Source organism: Mercenaria mercenaria, chromosome 7 (assembly GCF_021730395.1).
Source record: "Mercenaria mercenaria strain notata chromosome 7, MADL_Memer_1, whole genome shotgun sequence".
Lineage (NCBI taxonomy): Eukaryota > Metazoa > Mollusca > Bivalvia > Venerida > Veneridae > Mercenaria > Mercenaria mercenaria.
The window spans coordinates 11,545,486-11,563,330 of NC_069367.1; the positions used below are offsets into that span (position 1 = coordinate 11,545,486).

Here is a 17,845-nt window from a genome sequence, read left to right on the forward strand (position 1 = left end):
ACAGTTTCCACCCCAACTATCCCCGCAGGCAAAACCCCCCGCCTCTGCTCTCTTTGACCAAGGCGGACAAAGTCCCCCCCCCCCCCCCCCCCCCCCCCCCCAACACCTCTCTAGATCCTTTGATTTTAAAAAAAAAACATATTGAAATAATTCCGTTTAAAATTCGATAATTAAATTATCACTTTTTAAGTTTTTTTTTTTTTTTAGTATTTTTTACATTTATGTTTTAATTTCATATAACAAAATCATACGGAGATTTTGTCCGCCTTCATCAAATTAGCAAGAGAAGAGATGGGGGTTGGCGGGGATGGATTTGAACTGAATTATGAATTGTCTTCAGTATCTCTGTACCCGGAAGTAGCAGGTCCGAATTGTCAGGTGAAAATAGTTAATTCTTTTTAACGTGTATTTATTATTTCCCAACTCGAAAAATGATTATGATATTTCTAGATTTTCAACTTCCATTTTTAATGATAAAATTAATGTAAAATAGATTTAAATTAAAGAATCAAGACTTCCACTGCATCTGTAAAATAATAAAAAAAAGTCTGAATAAAAGATCGACCCATCCAGACCTTTAATTAATGTTCTTGACATTATTCAAAGTGACGTAAAAACGAGGAAAATGAGAACGATGAAAAGAACCACAAAGAACAACACTTGTATATTATACATTGTACAAGTATTTCATAAATATGACAATTGAGATATATCTACGATTTGTAAATAAAATTAATAGAAGCTGGTCCGAGGGGGCAATACAGATTACCGCTAATTAGTGAATGAGGCACTTCTGATTGTGCAAGGCTGTACAGAGACACGGAGTTTCAAATATCTTCTGAAAGGAAACTCTAACACTTAACTTCCTTATTAGTACGTCCTTAACAAGAACAACTTAAAAACAAGCATTCATCTTAACAAGAACTCGCTTGTAGATGTAATACTACGCTAAGTCAAGACACTTATATCAAAAATCTACTTGACTTTGGTCCCACTTTTGTTAATAACTGGCTAATAGGCATAAAAGTTTTCTTTAGTTTTCATTGTTTATTATTTTAGTGTTGCACGGATTCTTGTGTCCATTTTAGAATCGTTTTGTAGTCGTATCTAAATTTATCCGTGATGAAAATGTGGAGCTACTTGTGTTTTAAAATATGCATTGCTTTAATTCTGTTTTCTTCTGGAACCTTAGCAGGTATGAGATTTTTTTTTGGCGGGAGCCGCGGAATCAATAGAATAGTGCGCCATTTGAGGTTGAAAATGTCCGCCTCTTCAGAGTATTGTTTTTCTTGCGTTATGTTGTATAATATGCTTAAAGAAAATACCGATAGTTTCTTGTTTTATGATTATCTAATGCAACCTTGTAGAACTACAAAAAGATAACGTTTGACGACGTCACTTATTGACGTTCTTGACAGCGTCGACTGCGTTAAAATTATTCGACATGACTATGTACTGTCACATTTTCTCTGGTCTTTTGATTTTCCATATTTAGAAGAAACAAATCGTCTTACTAAAGATTAACTCATTAATGCATGCTTGTAAGCATTTTTACTGCAGCATAAAATCAAATAAAATCAAAACGAATGTGGTTAAAAATACTACAGAAAGCAAAGTCATTGCATTAATTACAGTGTGATTTTACTGAGGATTTAATTTAAAGACCCATTATTCCTCCAGCTGAAAACATAATTGAGCCGTGCCATGGGAAAACCAACATAGTGGGTTTGCGACCAGCAAGGATCCAGACCAGCCTGCGCATCCGCGCAGTCTGGTCAGGCTCCATGCTGTTCGCTAACAGTTTCTCCAATTCCAATAGGCTTTAAAAGCGAACAGCATGGAGCCTGACCAGACTGCGCGGATGCGCAGGCTGGTCTGGATCCATGCTGGTCGCACACCCACTATGTTGGTTTTCCCATGGCGCGGCTCATATGTACATTGTAGTTAGCATATAATTGTGCATTTACGCATGATGAGGTCGATTCTTAAGTTTTGAACTTCCGTATTACACCGTATGGCGCCATGTTACAAAGTATGATATGACATGACGCCATGCACTACCAAGGGAATTTTAATGCCTACTTAGAAACTTGAAAGCAAATTACATTTCCTGTTTCTCTTTTTTTCTTTTCTTTCTTTCTTTTTCTTTTTTTTTTCCTTTAATTTTCTTTCCTTTTTTTTTCTTTTTTTTTTGTTTTTGTCTCTTTTTTTTTTCGAGTAGAAATGTAATATCTGGTGTCTACGAGCCTAAGATATTAACTGTATTTCCTTCTCTCTTTTTTCAATGGTTTTAACAAATTTTTACCGATTTTTAGTTTCATACAAGTGAAAAATATAAAATTTGTATTTCACTGTGTATTATTTCTTATTGTTATATTTCAATAACTCTCTGGAAAAAAAAATGTCAAAAGCGATTTTTTTTTAGTTCGCCATGCAAGAAACTTAATATGGGCCCAGACACCGTCTTTAAAGATTGGAGTATCAAGGATAGTTGGCATCGAAGGAGATCCGACAGAGTGGGTACCCAGTGGCAATGTCCAGGTCAGACATATCAGGTATGATATCTGCCAGTAACTATGGAAACGATCATGTTTGAAGATCTTGACTTAAAGGTACAATAGTACTAAATAGGTAATCTAGCAGCACTTCCGGGCTAGTCAGATAATGGCGGAAAGAAAAATCCTCAATTGTTTTCCCGGTTAAAGTGGCATTTTCATGTTTTATGTAAGCTAGTTCCTGTTTTTATTTCATTGTGGTCCTTTACTTGACATTTTGGTAGCATTTTCAAGGAGATTGTTTGTATTTATAGAACCTTATTACTCATGTGTTCAGATATTCCACAGTGTTGACCTGTCAGACAAAAAAGTGTTCAGATATTCCACAGTGTTGACCTGTCAGACAAAACATTCCTCTTAGAAGATACATCATCCCTACTTTTCTTCTTTTTTTTGTTGTTGTTGTTGTTTTATGGGTTTTTTTGTGGTTTATAGGTCATTTAAGAACATAAGCCGTAATTCTCAGCTCTCAGAAGATTGTTAATTTTATACAGAACATAATTATAGCAAATTTATTTACTACTGTATAGCCATGATGTATACGCGGCAATATGGTAATGGACTCGTGATTTCAGTCGGCAACTTCCGTTTAATTACATATTCTCCGAATAAGGTTTCGGCATTTTCCGACAGGTACGTGTACTTAAAATGTTTTAATAGGTTTGTGACCGCCGAAGAATACCGAAGTAGGATACGGAGGAAGCGTAATCGCACGAAAATTGCCGAGTGTCGTAACGAGTTCACTACCTTAAGATTTGTACCTTCTGTGTTATCAGTACTGATAAATTTGACTCTTTTTGTCGAGCCCGCTGGCGGTGAGATCGACATAGTTGCCACAATGGCGGTTTGGTGTATGTGCATGCGTGCGTACGTTCGTCCGAGCTTGTCCGGGCTGTAACTTATCCACGGATCAAGGGATTCTTAAATGACTTGGAACATAATTATGTTTGCCTCAGTGACACGGTGTGTTGCGTGCAAGAAACAGATTGGTAGCTGTAAGGTTAAGGTCATACTTTGAGGTCAAAGGTCAAAGCCCGGTTCTGTTTTGCTTGTCCGGGTTGTAACTCAGCCAAATGTTTGCCTCGATAAGATGATGTATCATGTTCAACAACCAGATTGGTAGCTTAAAGCTCAAGGTCACACCTAGGGGTCAAAGGTCAAAAGTTGATGCGGTCTTCTTGTCTGGGCTGTAACTTAGCCATGGATGGAGATGTTGTTAAATAACTTGGCAGAAATGTTGCCGCAATCAGTTCTGTCGCCGCCAAATAGTATCATAAATGTAAGTCCTTTTGACAGCTGGCGGGCTCGACATGTTGCCCGTGGGCATCTAGTTTTAAAAAGGAAATGCCTTTTCTCGCAAAAAACATAACATAAAACCCATGAAAACAATGTACATTTTATTCCTTTCTGTCAAATTTTCAGAAAATGCCATTGCATCCTATATAGCCTAATTTTTAAATGAAATATCCCACACAAAGTCCAATTTAGACTGCGAAACCATCATTTACTGTATTTAATAGCAGTTGAGTTTTCACATCTTAAAAACCTCTTCAAAAAACACTTAACGTCTTTCCAGAAAGAAATTCTTTTAAATGAAAGTTTCGTGTTTATTTCAGTGCTCCACATCACGGTTGGCAGTTCAAATCCTTGGCCTTCAACTATGCCGCTCAAACTCTATATTGGTCAGAGTCCACCAACAAAAAAATACAGGTAATCATTCTACTGTCATTAATTGTAACAGGCTCTTAAACTAATCATTTAAATAAAGTATTTTTTTTAAATTATATAAGAATAAAATAATTTAAACTGCATTAAAATTTGCTATGTATACATGAGTTATTGTCGCTTTTTTCTTTCAAGATACCAGAATGATAGTGCTGTAACTGCTTTTCATGTTTGAATGAACTAATGAATTATCATGACAATTGAACTACTTTGCTACAGTAGTTTTACAATTATTGTGTAGCCTAATTGCCCAACTGACACGTGGAAGCCGGACTGTAGACCTGCAGGTTACAGTCATAAATGTACGTGCTCTTTAGGCAAACCATCAGTGCACGCAGTCCTATTTATCAACTTCTTGGGTCTAAAATATTTAATGCGGTTAACGACTCTACTTGAATTTTGCACAGCCTGTTTCACTCGTGCAAAGTTTCATAAAGATATTTCCTTACTTAGCAATAGATCAAAGAACTTTAAAGCAGCATGCCTCCAGATTCGGCTAAAAAATAACCTTTCTCTCAAATTGAAGTTTTGGTCATATTATGAACATTAGAATATGAATTTTTTAATTGCAGGCCCTGCGACTCAATGGAACAACAGAAACTGAAACAATTTTCACCGGAACTTCCAACATGGCGGAAGGAATTACTGTAGACTGGGTTTCAAATAACATTTATTGGACTGATTCGCTGTATAACTGGATTGTCATGGCACCGTTGTCATCTCAGGAAAAAGTGTACAAATTGGTAGTGCGAAAAAATCTGACAAATCCGCACAGTGTAGCAGTTCATCCAGAGAAAGGGTAAACATCATTTTACAACAATCCAAAGCAGATTATGCATGTGTCCAAATGCTAAAATTTGTTTAGTTAAATCACAAATTGATGGAGTTCATGAGATTTTAAATGAATCTTACGCTAATGAAATATGTATAGTCTCGCTTATATATTTATTAAGGTGGATTGTATCTCTTCAAAATTATCACTCTTCCCTCGATCTGAGGCAAAACAAGGTCTCTAGACATTTAACAAATCTTGACCTATACGACTGTGCTGACACTACCACCAGGAGAACGTTTGTAGAGACAGTGGAAGGATTCTCGACTTTTTTTGTTTTTCAGTTATTTGTTTTGGACAGACTCTGGCACCGTCTCAAAGATCGAATGTTCGGATCTACTCGGAGAAAATCGACTGACGATTATTGACACTGATATGTTGCACCCTCGTGGTTTAACAATTGACTACAGTGAGGAGATGTTGTACTGGGTGGACAGCAAGAAAGATACTATAGAATGCGCTGGTTTCCTTGGCAACAACAGACGAGTCGTGGCTTATCAGTCAGCAACAATATTCTTTGGAATAGCAGTATTTCAGGTAATGACCTGCCTTTTTCATAGGTTTCAGTCTGTATTAAGTAAAAATAGACAAAAAAGAAACATGTTTATATTCTAAAATTGAAAATATAGATTTTATGAAATAAATTGTCTACGTTGGAAGCGGCCATGTTGTTAAATTGTTCTCTTTCATTCAAGGTAGTCTTTTTGCCTGACATTGAATCAAAAGCAGTGGCTCATGTATGGTGTTTTGAAATTAGCTGCAGACGGAAGACCATTTAGCTAGGAGCACAATTCTAGCCTAGCATGTAACAAAGCGGAAAACAGTATTTTGCATAAAAACCCGCGATTTTGTCACCTGGTTGATTGACTTTTATGTTTCAGAAATATTTGTTTGTAACGGAACAGATGCAGGGTCATTTAAGGGTGTATGATAAGAAGACGGGAAATAATGAAATCAACTACCAACTTGGCTATATACCTGACGGAATTATCATGTACGACGAAACTATACAATCAGGAAATTCATGTAAGGACATTTTCCTTGTAATTACGTATTTTCGGCACTCTTCGGATGTAAACACGTGACTTTCCGTAAAAAACCGAAGAATGCCGAATTCGCATTACGCATATTACGTGATTTGCCGATTGTCATTGCAGGTCCCTTACTTTAACGGTCAGTGCTTGGAAGCTCACAGGCTAGGTTATTATAGCATGTTAGCCCTTACCCTGCTAAATTTCTATAATGATATTGTCCATCTTTCAATTTTGACAGTACCATTAACCGTTAAAAGGATTGCTTACCAAAAGATACTGAATGAATGGCGAACAGAGCAGAACATGATCAGACTGCACGGATGTGGAAGGCTGATCATGATCGACACTGGTCGCAAAGGTAGAATCAGTTGTGTCCTGTATGGTAAGGGTTAATGGCTTTTTACAAAGGCAACAAGGCAAAGCTGTATTACCCTTTATGATATGAGCGTGTTACTCGGTGGGCGGGGGGAGGGGAGTGGCGGGGAGGGGTTGTGACTGAGTGATAACAATCTTTTGTCGCTCACCTTTTTTCTGATATCAGACCTCTCCCATTAAGAATGTTCAGCGTGACCGAGTGGGTAAGACCGCTGACTTTGAATCAAACGATAACTTGCCCCTCAACAGAATGGATTCGAAATCTCGTTTAGGGTGTGGAATCGCTTTCATGTAAGGAATGCGTAAAGTTGGCTTACGGATGGTCAGTGGTTCTACCCAGGTGCCCGCCTGTGTCTTAAATAATACTCGAAGGGCACTTGGGTTTTTCTTTTACCGTCAAAAGCTGCCAAGTCGCAAAATGACACAGACTTGTGTCTGAGTAGCTTAAAACCAAACAAAAAAAGCCTGTTACCGAGACTACTGGACAAGGAAATGATTAGTAAATAATTAATTGGCTGTTTATCCACTTAAATGAATACACTTGAAATGCTGGCTGTTTTTATTGTTTTATCGTTTTGATATTTTATTTACAAAGGACTCCTTCTAATGACCTGCTGGCGTTTTACTGAGTTTGTTAACCTTTATCCTGCTAAATTTCTTAAATGGACTGGTCCATCATTCAATTTGAGCAATACCATTTATTAAGGGGTGTTCACTGAAAATTTACAGACTGAATAGCGAAAAGTGTAAATCATGATCAGCCTACACGGAAGTGCAGGCTGATCTTGGTCTGCACTGGTCGCAAAGGCAGAATCACTTGCCGCCAGCAGACTTAAAATTAATTGAATACGATTCGGGTCCTAATGTAATAAATGAGTGGCTAAGCATGCCTACAATTTTGTCGTTTTAAAGTATTTTTGTATCTGAATTCCTGGTACCAAAAGGACGAAGGCTAGAGTCATAATAAAAACGACAAACAGAAAGGTGGAGGTATATGATAGAAGGGGTATTGTAACAGTAGCTAACTCTGGGATTTTGCATTTCGGCTCTCGTGGATTTTGCCAGGTAGCACCCCAGATTAAACTACTATTATAAAGACCCTATTATATTCAAGGGTTTATGAACCGTTTTTTTTTTTTTTGATGTGTTCTCTCATTTGAGTAACCTTTGTGAAATCCTAAACGTACTCATCTTTTTTCCACAGCTGCCTGCGATGCAAAAGGTTGTCAACATATATGTGTAAATGATCCACTGTATGGCCCCAAATGTCGATGTGGGGATGGGTATATACTGGATGAGTCCGACCAACTCTCGTGCACAAGTGAGACAAATGTTTCAATAAATAACTTTTTTTTTCGGCTGTGACTAAATACAGAGTTGGTGCGCCCTTGATATATTACAGACTCCGGTATATACCGGATTAACTAAATTTGAACAAAAATATCAATTTGATAGTAATTCCGCGCATGCGCAGAACGGCTGCACCAACTCTGCAATGAGAAACATTCTTTTTTTTCACTTTGCTAAGGCTTTTTGCAAGAGAATTTAGATCGAGGAAAAAGAGAAATGAGGCAGTCTTTGATAACTATGGAACGCCATTGATGTCCTGGAAAGACAAATTACCATGATTCGGTTTAACGTGTTTTCACTGATGTTGTTCAGTGATTATTTTATAGGCAGTATGTTTTTGTTTTTTTTCAACAGGGGATATTTTATAGCGCATGTCGTACTGGTATCATTGTATATAGAGCTTTTGTGTCGGCTTAATGGAAATAATCAATTTTGTTCTATCTGAACTATTTCATTTTTTTTATTTTTGCAGTTGGTAGAAAATTTGTTATGCCGAGTCACATATATGCCATAGGCGACGCTATATGCTACTATCCCGTAAATCTACCGGATATGTCGCTGTATAACGTTTCTCTCGAGTCCCAATGCTTCCTTCAACGAGGGCGCGGGAATTTTGGACTTACATTCGATGCACGAGAACACGTGCTTTATTACACAGAAAATGTGACGAAAAGTATCGGGCGAATAAACTTAGAGATTGGGGAGACGGGGACATCTATAATTAAAGGCGTTGGTGATGTTCAAGGTAAAACTTTTTCCATATGTAATGACAGAAATTTATATTCAGTTCTTTTTTTCTTTATTCAGTCTCAATCTGCAATACATTATAACACAATAGGATCAACTCCCTTGAATAATCTTTTTAATATGGCGTACATATATCCTGGCGTCAATTTTCTCTGAATTTACTCTATTTATTTTGTTGGGTTTAATGTCGCACCGACACAATCATAGGTCATATGGCGACTTTCCAGCTTTGATGGTGGAGGAAGACCACAGGTGCCCCTTCATCACGAGCGGGCACCTTGGTAGAACCACCGACCTTCCGTAAGCCAGGTGGATGGCTTCCCCACATGAAGAATTCAACGCCCCGGGTGAGGCTCGAACCCACATCGATGAGGGGCAAGTGATTTGAAGTCAGCGACCGTAACCACTCGGCCACGGAGGACCCCACTTTTCTCTGTAACTAGAATATTAATATGTGCCGTTTCCCATATCAGATTATAATTTTGAATTGGTTTATATATCCTTATAATCATTTTTAAAAACATGAATGTTTGTGGCACCGTTTAATGTCGCAAGGTTAACGTCAGATGTCGCAACCACCGCTAAATGTCGCAAAATCATCTGCCGCTATATGTCGCACCTTAAACGCTAAATGTCGCAAGAATTTGTCCACCGTTATATGTCGCAACATCAACGCTTAATGTCGCACAGCAAAAGAAGAAAAAATAACTAAGGTAAGTTCAACAGTCATTACAACTTTGATATCACTTTCAATAATTATGAATCCGAGATAAAATTAGGTGAGTGTGTGCGTGCATGCGTGAGTTTGCGATGCGTGGACTATAGGAAAGGCTTAGAAATGACATACTTTCTGAACTGCATGTTTGTTTTTCAATGTTGCCGTGTCATACATACGTTATTCATTTGGTACTTAAAGGTTTGAACGCCGACGCGTTACTCGCCACAGTACTAAAAATATTTTAGGTCTAAAGTACAGAATCTCATGTTTGGCTTACAAGTATGCGATAATAATGTCATGCGTTGTGTCGCCCGTCGTATCTTTGTTGAACGTCGTGTCGCGGTCGCGCGTTGTATCGCATGTCATACGTCGATTTAAAAGAGTGGACGGTCAACACACAACACGAAGCACAACAATACGACATGACGCATTATACGACGGATGACAAGAGAATTTTGTAACATATGCTGGAATTGTTTTTACCAAATATCGATATTGAAATGAGACGTTTTCGTCATATACCGAGACAATGAAATTTGAACAGTTTTGCGCTTGCTTTCGAATTGTTATAAAACGATGAAAAGCTTTTCGTTCAAAATAAGGTATCATCGCGTGCACTAGACAAAAGATGTTGAAAGATGCTCAACTCACGCGATCGCTTGAGATAATGTTATTAAAAACAAATTTGTATCATGACTAAACAAATCACTGTACTTTAATGTAGGTGCAACAAAACTATAATTGTACGTCTGTATATAAATAGTTTCCGATAACTTCCTCGCACGATACCAAATATAGTAAAAAAAAAACAACAACAAAAACAAGTTATCTTCTGTCAAAATTGTAGGCTAAACTAGCCCAGCCCAGCGCAGCCAGTCCAATTGATCTGACTTATTTAAGTAAAAGCTACTACAAGAAGGGAACTGTATGATATCTGTGAAATAAAATGACCTTTTCGAGACTTTGACCTGTTCGTGCATGGTACGCCCACTGCCAGTTAACCTAAACAATGTTCCTTTGTTTTGCACCATGCAGCAGTAAAAAGCGTGTGATTTCCTAACATTATTTAATGGATTCTATTTCTTTGTTAGAATTTTACAGTTAAGGTTAAGTACATAGTAACACATCATTATCATCCCTACCCACATTCTCCCCTCACTCTTTTACCTCATCCCTACACAGTAACCCCCTCCTTCCCCCTGCACCCCATCCCCCACACCCCCGGCACAAAATGTTTTTTTAACTATTTGTTGTATTGTGCCTTAGATTCCTGTATCATCATTCACCCCTTTCCAAAGCCCTACCCCACCCCCACAAACATACAGTGTTATAAGCAAACCGTATTTATGTAATGGAAACTTTAAAATAACACTTGTCCTATTTCAAAATATTCACACAAATATTTTTCTTGTGTGACCCTCTGTAAAAATAAGCGATCTAGGGCCATCACCACCCTCTTGTTTCTATATGTACGAGCAATTAGTATAAAGATGATTATTTGTATAACATTAAACATGTTAAGTCTGTTGCCTCCGTCGGGCTAAAAGCTAACACCATATGAGCCGCACCATGAGAAAACCAACATAGTACGTTTGCGAGCAGCATGGATCCAGACCAGCCTGCGCATCCGCGCAGTCTGGTCAGGATCCATGCTGTTCGCTAACGGTATCTCTAATTGCAATAGGCTTTGAAAGCGGATGCGCAGGCTGGTCTGGATCCATGCTGCTCGCAAACGCACTATGTTGGTTTTCTCATGGTGCGGCTCAGTTATTATTTTGCTATTGAAGATTACAGTTAATCACATAAAATATAATTTGAAAAAGAATTCACAATGAATATTTAATATATGTCTTAGTTTTAAATAGACAGTGTGACATTTAGCGTTGATGTTGCGACATATAACGGTGGACAAAGTCTTGCGACATTTAGCGTTAAAGATGCGACACAAAGCGGCAGATGATTTTGCAACCTTTAGCGGTGGTTGCGACATATCACGTCAATTTTGCGACATTTAATGTGGTTGCGACATTTAGCGGTGCTGCGACATTTAACGGTGCCACAATGTTTTATTAGAAAGTAACAAATTTTTCAGTTTCTATTTTTTTCGCAATTTAATCAATTGCAAGTACTTCTACATTGTGAACGTCCATAACAACTGATACTCATGGCACCTGATAATAATTTCGTGACAATGGTTTCCCATGGGAAGGCGATTTTCTCAAATGCTGATACCGAAGAAAAAATTCATAGAACAGTTTTATTTTGATGTGAATGATGGTAGAGTAATGAATAAAATGTGTTTCATAAATATTATAAAAACGCTATTTTCCATTTGTTCCCATGGGGAAAAATCCAATGGTAAGGTTGTTTTCCAGTGGGAAATTTTCGCATTCCCATGGGAAATCTCCGTACAGTATAGAAGGAATGAGGTAGTTGATATGTTTGAGTATTATATTTGCCGCGCATTGATGTGGTAAAATATAATTGTACGTATGCATTGGTCTAACATACTAACCGCTATAGACACCAAACGTACATGGCTACACCATAATACTTTTGCTCAAAATGCTTATTTCAGTTGTACTAAGATATATGGGTAACTGGTCAAATGAACTTGTACATAATGTTGCTTGCATATTTTTGGTTATGAATATTAAACAGATCATTGCAATGTATACTCTCTATTTTTTTTTTTTTTGACAACTGCTTTATCTGATTTTCATGTAAAATAAAAAAGCATCCATGAACATTACTGTGTTTGTATCTCTATCAAATAACAGGTTTGGCATTAGATTGGTCTTCGGGTAGTTTGTTCTGGACAGATCTAACCTACAACCATATATCCATGGCCAGAAAGGACGGCATGTATCCCACAGTTCTTATAGAAAATCTGGACCAGCCCCTCGGTATCGCTGTTCATCCAGGAAGAGGGTAATTAACAATTTGAAAATTGTTAAATTGAAACAAATTTTCAAGTATTTACCAGTGTCACATCCACAATTTACATACATGGTCTGTTTCACACAGTTCAAATTGCTCTGTCCAAAATCAAGGAACTGAGATGTTTGGAAAAGTTTGAAAAAAAACTTGTGTATTTATAGTTCCTGCATTAAAAAAAAATAATGCGCTGAATTTTTTTTATAAAGACACGAAATCACGCTTGAGGTATTTTATTACTCAAGATATTAAGAAGTATGCAATAACCATATTTATTACATAGTCGTTTCTATTCCCCGTTAAGTTACAATGGTACCGGAAACGTCAATATTTTTCCATACACTGACGCCTGAATTACATATCGGGAGCGTGACGTCATTTGATGTGTCCTTGCATTAATTCGTTTATTTAGTTCTTTATCTTTAATCTTATTCTAGTTATTGAACAAATTCTTAATATTTACATTACATTTATACGTGCAGATACGTATGTAATAAAAAGGTTATTATTTTTGCATCGGGAAATATGCACTCCTAAAATCGCACAATATTTCCGCTGCATTTCCCGTTACAAAGATATAAACCTATAAACATTCGATGGTGGGACTACTTATGTTTAACAGGAAAATGTACTGGACCGAACAAGGCAGGACAAGGATGATATTTGCCGCTTCTATGGACGGATCAAACAAAGAGCCGCTCGTCAACGAATCCCAAGTTGAAATGCCAAATCACTTGTATTTAGACTACGCAAATGACAGGTATATATGTTGCCAAATCCTGCTGGATAGTTTTAGTATTTTAAGATTTAAACGTGTTACCGCTTAGACTATAGAATTATAAGAATGTAAGAATCTTTCATTGGCTGGAGGTGCGGATGGAATCTGGCTTGATGTTTAACCCTTAGCCTGCTGGCGGCAGATGATTATGCCTTTGCGACCAGTGCAGACCAAGATCAGCCTGCACATCCGTGCAGTCTGATCATGGTCTGCACTGTTCGCTATTCAGTCAGTAAATTTTCAGTGAAAACCCCTTTGAATAATAAGTGGTACTGTCCAAATTGAAAGATGGTCCAGTCCATTATAGAAATATAGCATGGTAAGGGTTAATAAATAGCCGGTAACGAGGCTCTGCCGAGTAAACGCAAAACAGTTACCCGAGAGCCTGATATTGCCATCCGCTTTTTCAACTAGTGATATAATCTTTTTATTGCATGTCGTATTCTTTAATTACTAGAAGAAATGAAGTAATTTAAAAACGAATCACTATTTTATTATAGCAGGTATGTAAGATGAGTTTTTCTAGCACCGGCGAAATCACAGGAAAATCCTGTCCGGCATGCAAGAAAAGAAATTAGTAAAATTCTGGTCAGTAGCTTATTATGGTTAGCTGGCTTTTTAATCGGAATTTTAACATTGTTTTCTCTGAAATTTTTTAATGAATTATTTGAAAGAAATCAGGTAGTTTCAGGGGCATATACAGATTAATTGACGAATGAAATGTCGGTCATGTTTTTTCACAGATTATACTGGGCTGATTCCGGACTACATTCAGTACGATGTATAGACTTGAAGACTGGGGAGGTGGATACAATTTATGAGAAGATTAGCGATAGAGTGACATTCTTTGGTCTCAGTATTTACCAGGTACGTTTTTTGTCTCGAGTTTTGCAAATGGTCCGTCTATTTTTTTCTTTTTACTTCTGTCCCCCTTTGAGAAAAAAGGAAAGAAACATTACCAAGATCGATCATTTTCGAGGAGCATTAACTGTTTGCGAGTGATGCCAAACAGTTCACATTTCTTTACAAACAGTAACTTTTGGTAGTAATGCTTTTCTAATGCGTTTTGCTAGGTACAGTACTTTCCCCTTTAAACAGTCGAAAATAAAACATGACATCGCCATCTTTTTGCACATATTTAATTGGGCCCCTTTTGATTTTAAAGGGACAAACCCTCAGGTAAATATTAGCTGTTAAATTGTAAACATGTCAGCTTGCAGTATAGCAGTATTTATACCTGTATTATCAGAATGATTTTTCACTAGGTTGTGGTGGGACTTTAATATTCTACAAACGTTTTCGTAAGTTTAAAAGGTCAGCCTCTTTAATTAAAGTATTTTGCATGATACATCATAGAAAAAATATATAGCAGAGACATCGAGACAATTCGAAGAGGTTATATGCCTGAAGAATAATTATCGTATATGTGTAAAATAATTGCTGAACAGGAAGCTTTACAGACTACTAAGCCACTAAGGTGGTTTTTACCCATAAATTATGTTTGACATACGCCTTTATGAATATATTACAGGACTACCTACTTTGGACAGACAAGGAAGATCAGAAGAACGGAATACATGCGGCTCGTCTGGACAAATTAGAGAAAGTACGGGGTATATTACACCCACATGCAGGCATGGCCTCTGACCTCATCACATTTGACATTAATAATCAACCGGAAATGAAAGGTAATTCTACCATAGGTTAAACTTCGGAACACGTTTTTACAAAAAGTTAATGCTGTGTTTGGTCTGAGAGAACTAACTGAATTCCCACAGGCACATATCGTAATGCTTTAGCTTGTGGGCCTTTGCTAACATTTAAACATTTGATGCCACCTACCCAAGATGAAAGAACTATCCAAGGCAAGAAATATTCCTGTTTGAACTAGGTTGCATACAGTCCAGCAGTTATGAAGGAAAATAAGATTATTGCACCTGGCCAATGGGATACAGCATTACAAACAGAAATCCATTGATTTACTTCCAGCTGACCATCAGCATGTATTTTTATGCCCCCACTTTTTTTTTGGTGGGGGGCATATAGATTTGCCCTTGTCCGTCCGTCCGTCCTTCCGTCCATCCTCCGCCCGTCCGTCCTTCCGAGAATGTTGTGTCGCACGTAGCTCCAAAAGTATTTGACGTAGAGTCACAAAAGTGGACAGGAATGTTGGTCAGAATGTGTAGTTGTGCACCTGGGGTTTCGCGTCCGGATTCATTCAGTCGAGTAGGAGTTATGGCCCCTGACTTTGTAAAATTGGTCATTTTAATGTTGTGCCGCGCATAGCTCCAAAAGTATTTGACCTAGAGTCACAAAACTTTACAGGAATGTTGGTCAGCATGTGTAGTTGTGCACCTGGGGTTTTGCGTCCGGATTCACTCAGTCGTGTAGGAGTTATGGCCCCTTACTTAGTTAAAAATTGATCATTTTAATGTTGTGTCGCGCGTAGCTCCAGAAGTATTTGACCTAGAGTCACCAAAGTTTACAGGAATGTTGGTCAACATGTGCAGTTGTGCACCTGGGGTTTCGCGTCCGGATTCATTCAGTCATATAGGAGTTATGGCCCCTGACTTAGTTAAAAATTGGTCATTTTAATGTTGTGTCGCGCATAGCTCCAAAAGTATTTGACCTAGAGTCACCAAAGTTTAAAGAATGTTGGTCAGCATTTGCGGTTGTGCACCTGGGGTTTCGCGTCCGGAGCTTTCAGTATTGTAGGAGTTATGGCCCCTGACCTAGGCAAAAAATTGTGTCTTTTGTCATGTAGTGGGGACATCTGTGTCCCATGGACACATTTCTAGTTAGATGTGTTTTAATTCGGACGTTTTTTGGGTGCATATCTAAATATACTAGTACATTTGTACATGTCGTACGATCATGCACGAGTTGTGATTAATATTTTTCACCATTTTTATGGGTATTTTTTGCAGGTGCCTGTGATGACGACAATAACTTTTGTGAACACCTTTGCATTCCGACATCAAATGCTACATATATATGTAAATGTGGTGTCGGGTACACACTGGACCTAAACCTGAGGACATGCTCATCTCGTAAGACAATTAAAACACTGATTTACCCGATGTCATAGATTAAGTGTCTTATGTTCTAACATTATTGCTAAGACGGACTTTTCATGTAGGTCTAAAATTGATACTTTGAGTTTAAGAGAGGCTAAAAGTAAATACCCTTTGAATCAATCACATTTTCAAAACTTGATCAGATGCAGCGAAGTAAAAAGTACAATATATTAAACTTTATAAAAATTTATTTGGTAAGTACAAAAACAGAGTATGCAAAAAACATCATCATTATCATCTTTAAAAAAAAATAATTTTGACTGAAGAACAAAGAACAAACATATGCCACTTTTTACTAAAATAATCTGCCATCACCTTGCAAAGAAAAACAAGGTAAACATTATTTTGAAGATAATATGAGCCGTGCCATGAGAAAACCAACATAGTGGGTTTGCGAGCAGCATGGATCCAGACCAGCCTGCGCATCCGCGCAGTCTGGTCAGGATCCATGCTGTTCGCTTTCAAAGCCTATTGCAATTAGAGAAACCGTTAGCGAACAGCATGGATCCTGACCAGACTACGCGGATGCGCAGGCTGGTCTGGATCCATGCTGGTCGCAAACTCACTATGTTGCTTGCGCCACAAAGTACTACGTGTTTCTGTAGTACTTTTTTTTTATTTTTGTTAGAGGACTTTTTTATTTTTTTATTTTTTTGAAGGTGTATTGTATACTTTGCAGTCGCTTTTCTTCCATTTTTTTTTCTAAATAGATGTAAAAACCGACAATTATGTGGTTACCGTCGACTCGTACCAGAAACAACTATATCAGGTCGAAGTTGATACAGGAGAAGTCAGTTCAATTCCTTTGGGCAATTTCTATAAGGGCGTAGCCATAGATATTAACCCATTTACGAATACCATATACTGGAGTGATAACATGGCCAATGTGATTATGAGTGCTCAGATTGACGGATTTAACGAGGAGGTCTTCAGGATACTTCCAAATGGTATGATAAGGAATAATGTTAAGGTAGTGGACCCGTGATGACAATCAGCAGTTTCCGTTTAACCCTTATCATGCTGAAAACGACCGATTCTGCCTTTCCGACTAGAGTAGATCATGATCGGTACAGTCTGATCAAGATCTGCACTGTTCGCCATTCAGTCGGTATTTTTTTTTTGGTAATCACCCCGATTAACAGTTAATGGTACTGTCCAAATGGAAAGATGGATAAGTTCATTATAATAATTTAGAAGGGTAAGAGTTAAATACATACTCTCTGTATGTGATTCCGACACTTCCCGGCATGCTCTTGCCAAAAATGCCGTAGGAGATGGAGATTACGTAACCACACGGAAATTGCCGAGCATTTCGGGTCCATTACCTTAAGCAAAGAAGTATAAAATCCATTTTATGACTATTTTTTTTTTTAATTTTTATAGCTCTTTGCCTTAAGTAATGACTTTATCAAAACCTTCTTAGAAATTTACTTATACGTTATGCTTGTCACTTGGACTTATAACAAACAATTCTATTTCATCTTTTTTGTTTTCACACGGTTGTTATCTTTTTTTTTCTTTTTTTTTTTTTTGATTGTTTGAACTCATCTGTTAACGCTTCAGAATGATGTGTACCGCAGTATTGTTATATATTCTATCCTGGCGAGCCGTAACTGTATGGTTATAGCGTATTAAACTTAAGCACTTCCCGCCATTAATCAAAACTAAACTTTAAAATAAATCTATAAATTAATCAGATTGTTTACACATGCAGTCA

General features: G+C 37.6%; 1 protein-coding gene across 1 annotated transcript in view; it reads left to right on the forward strand.

Annotated features, from left to right (window-relative positions):
- The first annotated feature begins 1,035 nt into the window (after nt 1–1,035).
- LOC123554927 (low-density lipoprotein receptor-related protein 4-like) overlaps nt 1,036–17,845 on the forward strand; it is a 34,364-nt gene continuing 17,554 nt past the window's right edge. The window contains exons 1-14 of the mRNA XM_045345363.2: nt 1,036–1,195; nt 2,426–2,555; nt 4,172–4,265; nt 4,853–5,079; nt 5,397–5,649; nt 5,994–6,138; nt 7,726–7,842; nt 8,344–8,616; nt 12,117–12,267; nt 12,896–13,033; nt 13,795–13,918; nt 14,583–14,739; nt 15,979–16,101; nt 16,839–17,075. Coding sequence (XP_045201298.2) covers nt 1,123–1,195; nt 2,426–2,555; nt 4,172–4,265; nt 4,853–5,079; nt 5,397–5,649; nt 5,994–6,138; nt 7,726–7,842; nt 8,344–8,616; nt 12,117–12,267; nt 12,896–13,033; nt 13,795–13,918; nt 14,583–14,739; nt 15,979–16,101; nt 16,839–17,075 — 2,242 coding nt within the window. The 5' untranslated portion in view covers nt 1,036–1,122. The remainder of the gene's footprint in view (nt 1,196–2,425; nt 2,556–4,171; nt 4,266–4,852; nt 5,080–5,396; nt 5,650–5,993; nt 6,139–7,725; nt 7,843–8,343; nt 8,617–12,116; nt 12,268–12,895; nt 13,034–13,794; nt 13,919–14,582; nt 14,740–15,978; nt 16,102–16,838; nt 17,076–17,845) is intronic.